A 10,875-nucleotide genomic window follows, 5' to 3' on the forward strand; every position below is an offset into this window, starting at 1 on the left:
AATAGGCCTTCTGCAGTTATCTTTGTTTTTATATTCATATGCTCTCATAATCTTGCTCCTCCTCCCCACCCGTCTTCTATCCCTCACTGACACCTGACTCCTACCCTCTTCTCTAGGACACTAATAAATACGCCTCCATCCTAAACATGGCACACCATCTGGTCACCACTTGGTCTGGGAGACATCTCCCGTCACGCAGGGTGCAGTCGCACCTCCACAGATCTCCAGTATCATCTATTGATACTGGAAATGGTTCAAAATGGCCACCACTTACGGGCTATTCATGCCCGTGCCACCTTTTGGGTGGCTTAATCTCTCTCTCTCTCTCTCATCAATCAATCTAAACATGGCCTCTGTAATCAGTAGGCGACATGGCCAACCGCACGATCAGGGAAGCCCGGGCCACTCACGGCACAAACCCCCAGTATTTAGTTGAGAAAATTATAAGAACTAGGATATACGACTCTAGATACTGGAAAGAAGAATGCTTTGCCCTCTCGGCGGAATTACTAGTCGACAAAGCAATAGCCCTCAGGTGTATTGGTGGTGTTCACGGAGCCAACAGCATACCCACGCCATTCCTATGTCTCGTGCTAAAGATGCTCCAGATCCAACCTGAGACTGACATAATTATAGAATTCATCACACAAGAGGATTTTAAGTATGCTCGTGCTTTGGGGGCATTTTACTTGAGACTTGTATGTGGATCACTGAATTGTTACAAGTTCCTGGAACCTCTCCTTAATGACTTTAGGAAACTACGCGTTATTGACCGTTCCGGCCAGTTCCAGTTTACTCACATGGATGAATATATTGATTGTTTATTAAGAGATGAATGTTCATGTGATATAATTTTACCGAGGATCCAAAAGAGACCGATTCCTGAAGCCAACAACGTGCTTAAAGGTCGAGTATCCGTATTAAATGATGATTTAGACAACCACGAGAGGGAAAGTGATGAGGAGGACATCTTTCCTCCACCAAGACCAAGAAATGATCCAGTACAGCCATTCCGAACAACACTCTGTTACGACCAGGATGGCAGAGGCCACTCTAGCTCCCCACACCGAGGCCTTCCATGTGACAGAGAAAGAGAAAAGCTTCGCAGAAGTCACTCACAGAAGACAGATCATGAAAGAGGCAAGGAAAGGTCGAGAAAGAGACATCGCAGCAGATCAGAACAACGTCAGCGACGAGGATCTCCAGCCCATCGTCCCCATCACCGAAAAAATCGTGGAGAAAGAGAATCAAATAGAGAGAGAGGAAGGGATTGGAATCGTTGTGAACGCAAAGGAAAACAATATCGCAGTGGACGTAGTAAATGAGATACCTTTTTGAGGATGTGGTAGGAGCTGACAGTGCTCCATTTGACCTGCAACCTCACTAATATCTCACTGCCCTCTCATGAGTTGACCTCACACTTGACTGCCGCCTCATGATATGAACCTCAAGCTTCCTGTGTTATCATTATATATATAATTATACACGAAGCCTTCTTTGGACTCTTGTATGTATTTGAAGACCTGTATTCACGTTTCTGTCTTATAAGAACTATGTATTAATAAACACTGTTGTAATAAATGAATGCTATTATTTACATCTCATTATTTACCATCCCAAAGAATAATATGTACCTTTATTCAAGTACAAATAAAATATTTAAATATCTTAGCGCCTGGTGCTTGGAGAGTAGCTGTGATTAGGGTCTTCATCTGGATGAAAAATGTGAAAACCATCTTAAATTTGTTTTTTTATGTTTTTGACGTTGGTCGCAGAAAGGTGACATTTATATAAGGTATTTATATAAAGTCGTTTTTAACATATAAAATACGTTTTTTTCAGTCACTCAATTCATGGACCTTTGGTGCAAACGTATAACTAATGTTTTTAAACGTTTCTATTTTAAATTAAGTAAAAATGCTTAATGTATGTGGGTGGTTTTGTGCATGTGTGGGGTTGTGCTGGTCTGTGTGTGTGCGTGTACTTTTGATGTGTATGTTAAAGTGCAAATATGTAAGCACTACCATTACAAGAATAGGTGAATGGAGGTATTCCTTTTTTTATTAATACATTAGGTACATCTGCATTTGTGCAGCTACCCTAGACTACATGAAGGGGGAGTACAGTGTCAAAAAGCTAGTTACGTGATGCTAAAAATTCCCCATCACACTGGATGGTTAGCCCGTTTTGAATGAACAGCATGTTAAAATTCATGAATGCGTCTGTGGGGTTGACCGCTGAATGTAATGGACTTGAGTCGAGGACGGGTTGGTCCTGGGACCTCTGTTGTTTAATATATATATAAATGATTTAGATTCAGGTTTGAGTAGCAACATTTGCAAATTTGCCGATGATACGAAAATCGGTAGGGAAATTAATTCGGAAGAAGACTTACTATCACTTCAAGTTGATCTAGATAGGGTTTTGAAATGGTCAAAGGATGATTAGCAGATGCAGTTTAATGCTGATAAATGTAAAGTTCTGAGGTTAGGTAATGATGATAGAGTTACAAGATACGAGCTAGACGGTGTTGAGATTGCGAAGTCGGATTGCGAAAGGGATCTGGGAGTTATGATTAGTAAGAATTGAAGCTGAGTAGACGCAGGCTAACAGTAAGGAAAGAGCAAGAAAAATTCTTTATAGACAGCATAGAACATTGGTATAACAATTATGGGCCTGAGAATGTACAACAGTTTTATGATGACCTCATAAATAATACCTATGAGGCCATCAAAAATAGTGAGTCACGCCAAACAAAAAGAAGTACTGGTAAACAGGTCAGACACAACCAGTACTATGATGATGCTAAACTGAAAGAGCTTAAGGAGCCATGGTAACCGAAAACCTGAAGAAAAATGGAATATTTACGAAAAATACTACAACGTTCTGGCAACACTGTGGTCCAAACCGTTTAATGATATCTTGAAAAATAACGTAATTAGAGTCAAATTTCGCGCTGCAACTTTCGTGAATCTGGTCCTCGCGGCGTGAGTGCGCCGCGGGGTATTGTATCTTACGTTGTAGAAGTCTTATTTTTCGTAATAGCGTTGAAAATAACATGTTATGCATAAAATGAATATAAACTCACTCATTGGCAACAGTATTGTGTGAGAGAGAGGGTGGTACGTGGCTCAGGCCCTCAGTGACTGTATGTCTCTCGTGGGGACTGGTTCTATCGCTGACGCGCTCTCACAATATCTCCCAGAACTCATGCTATTATTGTTATTTGTACTGCAATATGACTTACCAAACGAACAAGAGACAAGCCTTGAAAGCTAGATGCATGCGAGCTCTCCATAGAAGGTACGAGCTGGCCGCAAATGCATAAATCACGCATTGTCACGAGTGATCGCGAGTAGAGTAACTTGTCGCGCGCGCTACTCAACTCCAACTTTTACAACTAGATCTGGTTTCACAGCCTTTATTTATTATTCAATTAACATGAAACTTGCACACAATATGTAGAGTTTACGCCTCTAAAAACTTACGTCATTATTCTTATCTACATAGATATATTGATTTTATGAATAATGATACACTTCATTTTGTTGCATACGTTTTTGGGAAACTTTTAAAAATCTGTATTTAGGAAAGACTTGGGTAAATACTGGTTCAGTAACAGGGTTGTTGATTTGTGGAACCAATTGCCACGTAACATTGTGGAGGTGGGATCTCTCGATTGTTTCAAGCATGGGTTGGACATGTATATGAGTGGGATTGGGTGGTTATAAATAGGAGCTGTCTCGTATGGGCCAATAGGCCTTCTGCAGTTGCCTTTGTTCTATGTTCTTATGTTTACAAGTGGATTGATGGACACAACAAACGGGATAATAATAGGGTATTAAAAGTATCAACACAAGACAGAACACGAAACAATGGGTATAAATTGGATAAATTTAGATTTAGGAAAGACTTGGGTAAATACTGGTTCGGTAACAGGGTTGTTGATTTGTGGAACCAATTACCGCATAACGTGGTGGAGGTGGTGTCCCTCGATTGTTTCAAGCGCGGGTTGGACATGTTTATGAGTGGGATTGGGTGGTTATAAATAGGAGCTGCCTCGTACGGGCCAATAGGCCTTCTGCAGTTATCTTTGTTTATATATTCATATGCTCTCATTATCTTGCTCCTCCTCCCCACCCGTCTTCTATCCCTCACTGACACCTGACTCCTACCCTCTTCTCTAGGACACTAATAAATACGCCTCCATCCTAAACATGGCACACCATCTGGTCACCACTTGGTCTGGGAGACATCTCCCGTCACGCAGGGTGCAGTCGCACCTCCACAGATCTCCAGTATCATCTATTGATACTGGAAATGGTTCAAAAGGGCCACCACTTACGGGCTATTCATGCCCGTGCCACCTTTTGGGTGGCTTAATCTTCTCTCTCTCTCTCTCTCATCAATCAATCTAAACATGGCCTCTGTAATCAGTAGGCGACATGGCCAACCGCACGATCAGGGAAGCCCGGGCCACTCACGGCACAAACCCCCAGTATTTAGTTGAGAAAATTATAAGAACTAGGATATACGACTCTAGATACTGGAAAGAAGAATGCTTTGCCCTCTCGGCGGAATTACTAGTCGACAAAGCAATAGCCCTCAGGTGTATTGGTGGTGTTCACGGAGCCAACAGCATACCCACGCCATTCCTATGTCTCGTGCTAAAGATGCTCCAGATCCAACCTGAGACTGACATAATTATAGAATTCATCACACAAGAGGATTTTAAGTATGCTCGTGCTTTGGGGGCATTTTACTTGAGACTTGTATGTGGATCACTGAATTGTTACAAGTTCCTGGAACCTCTCCTTAATGACTTTAGGAAACTACGCGTTATTGACCGTTCCGGCCAGTTCCAGTTTACTCACATGGATGAATATATTGATTGTTTATTAAGAGATGAATGTTCATGTGATATAATTTTACCGAGGATCCAAAAGAGACCGATTCCTGAAGCCAACAACGAGCTTAAAGGTCGAGTATCCGTATTAAATGATGATTTGGACAACCACGAGAGGGAAAGTGATGAGGAGGACATCTTTCCTCCACCAAGACCAAGAAATGATCCAGTAGAGCCATCCCGAACAACACTCTGTGACGACCAGGATGGCAGAGGCCACTCTAGCTCCCCACACCGAGGCCTTCCATGTGACAGAGAAAGAGAAAAGCTTCGCAGAAGTCACTCACAGGAGACAGATCATGAAAGAGGCAAGGAAAGGTCGAGAAAGAGACATCGCAGCAGATCAGAACAACGTCAGCGACGAGGATCTCCAGCCCATCGTCCCCATCACCGAAAAAATCGTGGAGAAAGAGAATCAAATAGAGAGAGAGGAAGGGATTGGAATCGTTGTGAACGCAAAGGAAAACAATATCGCAGTGGACGTAGTAAATGAGATACCTTTTTGAGGATGTGGTAGGAGCTGACAGTGCTCCATTTGACCTGCAACCTCACTAATATCTCACTGCCCTCTCATGAGTTGACCTCACACTTGACTGCCGCCTCATGATATGAACCTCAAGCTTCCTGTGTTATCATTATATATATAATTATACACGAAGCCTTCTTTGGACTCATGTACGTATTTGAAGACCTGTATTCACGTTTCTGTCTTATAAGAACTATGTATTAATAAACACTGTTGTAATAAATGAATGCTATTATTTACATCTCATTATTTACCATCCCAAAGAATAATATGTACCTTTATTCAAGTTCAAATAAAATATTTAAATATCTTAGCGCCTGGTGCTTGGAGAGTAGCTGTAATTAGGGTCTTCATCTGGATGAAAAATGTGAAAACCATCTTAAATGTGTTTTTTGATGTTTTTGACGTTGGTCGCAGAAAGGTGACATTTATATAAGGTATTTATATAAAGTCGTTTTTAACATATAAAATACGTTAATTTCAGTCACTCAATTCATGGACCTTTGGTGCAAACGTATAACTAATGTTTTTAAACGTTTCTATTTTAAATTAAGTAAAAATGCTTAATGTATGTGGGTGGTTTTGTGCATGTGTGGGGTTGTGCTGGTCTGTGTGTGTGCGTGTACTTTTGATGTGTATGTTAAAGTGCAAATATGTAAGCACTACCATTACAAGAATAGGTGTATGGAGGTATTCCTTTTTTTATTAATACATTAGGTACATCTGCATTTGTGCAGCTACCCTAGACTACATGAAGGGGAGTACAGTGTCAAAAAGCTAGTTACGTGATGCTAAAAATTCCCCATCACACTGGATGGTTAGCCCGTTTTGAATGAACAGCATGTTAAAATTTATGAATGCGTCTGTGGGGTTGACCGCTGAATGTAATGGACTTGAGTCGAGGACGGGTTGGTCCTGGGACCTCTGTTGTTTAATATATATATAAATAATTTAGATTCAGGTTTGAGTAGCAACATTTGCAAATTTGCCGATGATACGAAAATCGGTAGGGAAATTAATTCGGAAGAAGACTTACTATCACTTCAAGTTGATCTAGATAGGGTTTTGAAACGGTCAAAGGATTAGCAGATGCAGTTTAATGCTGATAAATGTAAAGTTCTGAGGTTAGGTAATGATGATAGAGTTACAAGATACGAGCTAGATGGTGTTGAGATTGCGAAAGGGATCTGGGAGTTATGATTAGTAAGAATTTAAGCTGAGTAGACGCAGGCTAACAGTAAGGAAAGAGCAAGAAAAATTCTTTATAGACAGCATAGAACATTGGTATAACAATTATGGGCCTGAGAATGTACAACAGTTTTATGATGACCTCATAAATAATACCTATGAGGCCATCAAAAATAGTGAGTCACGCCAAACAAAAAGAAGTACTGGTAAACAGGTCAGACACAACCAGTACTATGATGATGCTAAACTGAAAGAGCTTAAGGAGCTATGGTAACCGAAAACCTGAAGAAAAATGGAATATTTACGAAAAATACTACAACGTTCTGGCAACACTGTGGTCCAAACCGTTTAATGATATCTTGAAAAATAACGTAATTCGAGTCAAATTTCGCGCTGCAACTTTCGTGAATCTGGTCCTCGCGGCGTGAGTGCGCCGCGGGGTATTGTATCTTACGTTGTAGAAGTCTTATTTTTCGTAATAGCGTTGAAAATAACATGTTATGCATAAAATGAATATAAACTCACTCATTGGCAACAGTATTGTGTGAGAGAGAGGGTGGTACGTGGCTCAGGCCCTCAGTGACTGTATGTCTCTCGTGGGGACTGGTTCTATCGCTGACGCGCTCTCACAATATCTCCCAGAACTCATGCTATTATTGTTATTTGTACTGCAATATGACTTACCAAACGAACAAGAGACAAGCATTGAAAGCTAGATGCATGCGAGCTCTCCATAGAAGGTACGAGCTGGCCGCAAATGCATAAATCACGCATTGTCACGAGTGATCGCGAGTAGAGTAACTTGTCGCGCGCGCTACTCAACTCCAACTTTTACAACTAGATCTGGTTTCACAGCCTTTATTTATTATTCAATTAACATGAAACTTGCACACAATATGTAGTTTACGCCTCTAAAAACTTACGTCATTATTCTTATCTACATAGATATATTGATTTTATGAATAATGATACACTTCATTTTGTTGCATACGTTTTTGGGAAACTTTTAAAAATCTGTATTTAGGAAAGACTTGGGTAAATACTGGTTCAGTAACAGGGTTGTTGATTTGTGGAACCAATTGCCACGTAACATTGTGGAGGTGGGATCTCTCGATTGTTTCAAGCATGGGTTGGACATTTATATGAGTGGGATTGGGTGGTTATAAATAGGAGCTGTCTCGTATGGGCCAATAGGCCTTCTGCAGTTGCCTTTGTTCTATGTTCTTATGTTTACAAGTGGATTGATGGACACAACAAACGGGATAATAATAGGGTATTAAAAGTATCAACACAAGACAGAACACGAAACAATGGGTATAAATTGGATAAATTTAGATTTAGGAAAGACTTGGGTAAATACTGGTTCGGTAACAGGGTTGTTGATTTGTGGAACCAATTACCGCATAACGTGGTGGAGGTGGTGTCCCTCGATTGTTTCAAGCGCGGGTTGGACATGTTTATGAGTGGGATTGGGTGGTTATAAATAGGAGCTGCCTCGTACGGGCCAATAGGCCTTCTGCAGTTATCTTTGTTTATATATTCATATGCTCTCATTATCTTGCTCCTCCTCCCCACCCGTCTTCTATCCCTCACTGACTCCTACCCTCTTCTCTAGGACACTAATAAATACGCCTCCATCCTAAACATGGCACACCATCTGGTCACCACTTGGTCCGGGAGACATCTCCCGTCACGCAGGGTGCAGTCGTACCTCCACAGATCTCCAGTATCATCTATTGATACTGGAAATGGCTCAAAAGGGCCACCACTTACGGGCTATTCATGCCCGTGCCACCTTTTGGGTGTCTTAATCTTCTCTCTCTCTCTCTCATCAATCAAATTAAACATGGCCTCTGTAATCAGTAGGCGACATGGCCAACCGCACGATCAGGGAAGCCCGGGCCACTCACGGCACAAACCCCCAGTATTTAGTTGAGAAAATTATAAGAACTAGGATATACGACTCTAGATACTGGAAAGAAGAATGCTTTGCCCTCTCGGCGGAATTACTAGTCGACAAAGCAATAGCCCTCAGGTGTATTGGTGGTGTTCACGGAGCCAACAGCATACCCACGCCATTCCTATGTCTCGTGCTAAAGATGCTCCAGATCCAACCTGAGACTGACATAATTATAGAATTCATCACACAAGAGGATTTTAAGTATGCTCGTGCTTTGGGGGCATTTTACTTGAGACTTGTATGTGGATCACTGAATTGTTACAAGTTCCTGGAACCTCTCCTTAATGACTTTAGGAAACTACGCGTTATTGACCGTTCCGGCCAGTTCCAGTTTACTCACATGGATGAATATATTGATTGTTTATTAAGAGATGAATGTTCATGTGATATAATTTTACCGAGGATCCAAAAGAGACCGATTCCTGAAGCCAACAACGAGCTTAAAGGTCGAGTATCCGTATTAAATGATGATTTGGACAACCACGAGAGGGAAAGTGATGAGGAGGACATCTTTCCTCCACCAAGACCAAGAAATGATCCAGTACAGCCATTCTGAACAACACTCTGTGACGACCAGGATGGCAGAGGCCACTCTAGCTCCCCACACCGAGGCCTTCCATGTGACAGAGAAAGAGAAAAGCTTCGCAGAAGTCACTCACAGAAGACAGATCATGAAAGAGGCAAGGAAAGGTCGAGAAAGAGACATCGCAGCAGATCAGAACAACGTCAGCGACGAGGATCTCCAGCCCATCATCCCCATCACCGAAAAAATCGTGGAGAAAGAGAATCAAATAGAGAGAGAGGAAGGGATTGGAATCGTTGTGAACGCAAAGGAAAACAATATCGCAGTGGACGTAGTAAATGAGATACCTTTTTGAGGATGTGGTAGGAGCTGACAGTGCTCCATTTGACCTGCAACCTCACTAATATCTCACTGCCCTCTCATGAGTTGACCTCACACTTGACTGCCGCCTCATGATATGAACCTCAAGCTTCCTGTGTTATCATTATATATATAATTATACACGAAGCCTTCTTTGGACTCATGTACGTATTTGAAGACCTGTATTCACGTTTCTGTCTTATAAGAACTATGTATTAATAAACACTGTTGTAATAAATGAATGCTATTATTTACATCTCATTATTTACCATCCCAAAGAATAATATGTACCTTTATTCAAGTTCAAATAAAATATTTAAATATCTTAGCGCCTGGTGCTTGGAGAGTAGCTGTAATTAGGGTCTTCATCTGGATGAAAAATGTGAAAACCATCTTAAATGTGTTTTTTGATGTTTTTGACGTTGGTCGCAGAAAGGTGACATTTATATAAGGTATTTATATAAAGTCGTTTTTAACATATAAAATACGTTAATTTCAGTCACTCAATTCATGGACCTTTGGTGCAAACGTATAACTAATGTTTTTAAACGTTTCTATTTTAAATTAAGTAAAAATGCTTAATGTATGTGGGTGGTTTTGTGCATGTGTGGGGTTGTGCTGGTCTGTGTGTGTGCGTGTACTTTTGATGTGTATGTTAAAGTGCAAATATGTAAGCACTACCATTACAAGAATAGGTGTATGGAGGTATTCCTTTTTTTATTAATACATTAGGTACATCTGCATTTGTGCAGCTACCCTAGACTACATGAAGGGGAGTACAGTGTCAAAAAGCTAGTTACGTGATGCTAAAAATTCCCCATCACACTGGATGGTTAGCCCGTTTTGAATGAACAGCATGTTAAAATTTATGAATGCGTCTGTGGGGTTGACCGCTGAATGTAATGGACTTGAGTCGAGGACGGGTTGGTCCTGGGACCTCTGTTGTTTAATATATATATAAATAATTTAGATTCAGGTTTGAGTAGCAACATTTGCAAATTTGCCGATGATACGAAAATCGGTAGGGAAATTAATTCGGAAGAAGACTTACTATCACTTCAAGTTGATCTAGATAGGGTTTTGAAACGGTCAAAGGATTAGCAGATGCAGTTTAATGCTGATAAATGTAAAGTTCTGAGGTTAGGTAATGATGATAGAGTTACAAGATACGAGCTAGATGGTGTTGAGATTGCGAAAGGGATCTGGGAGTTATGATTAGTAAGAATTTAAGCTGAGTAGACGCAGGCTAACAGTAAGGAAAGAGCAAGAAAAATTCTTTATAGACAGCATAGAACATTGGTATAACAATTATGGGCCTGAGAATGTACAACAGTTTTATGATGACCTCATAAATAATACCTATGAGGCCATCAAAAATAGTGAGTCACGCCAAACAAAAAGAAGTACTGGTA

The 10,875-nt window shown here is 40.8% G+C and overlaps 1 protein-coding gene and 2 pseudogenes across 1 annotated transcript; all 3 read left to right on the forward strand.

The window, feature by feature from the left end:
- Nucleotides 1-371: 371 nt before the first annotated feature.
- Nucleotides 372-1,325, forward strand: LOC138364021 (pre-mRNA-splicing factor 38A pseudogene; annotated as a pseudogene).
- A 3,120-nt stretch (nucleotides 1,326-4,445) lies between these two features.
- On the forward strand, nucleotides 4,446-5,399 carry LOC138364022 (pre-mRNA-splicing factor 38A pseudogene; annotated as a pseudogene).
- Nucleotides 5,400-8,491: 3,092 nt separating this feature from the next.
- LOC138364023 (pre-mRNA-splicing factor 38-like) lies at nucleotides 8,492-9,136 on the forward strand. Its single transcript, XM_069323459.1, has one exon. It carries the CDS (start codon nucleotides 8,492-8,494, stop codon nucleotides 9,134-9,136), a length of 645 nt encoding a protein of 214 aa, XP_069179560.1.
- The last annotated feature ends 1,739 nt before the right edge of the window (nucleotides 9,137-10,875 follow it).

This window comes from Procambarus clarkii, chromosome 12 (assembly GCF_040958095.1).
Source record: "Procambarus clarkii isolate CNS0578487 chromosome 12, FALCON_Pclarkii_2.0, whole genome shotgun sequence".
Classification (NCBI taxonomy): Eukaryota; Metazoa; Arthropoda; class Malacostraca; order Decapoda; family Cambaridae; genus Procambarus; species Procambarus clarkii.

Bases quoted from the DNA above. Each gene is read 5' to 3' on its own strand.
- LOC138364023 (XM_069323459.1), top strand. From the start codon at position 8,492: ATGGCCAACCGCACGATCAGGGAAGCCCGGGCCACTCACGGCACAAAC.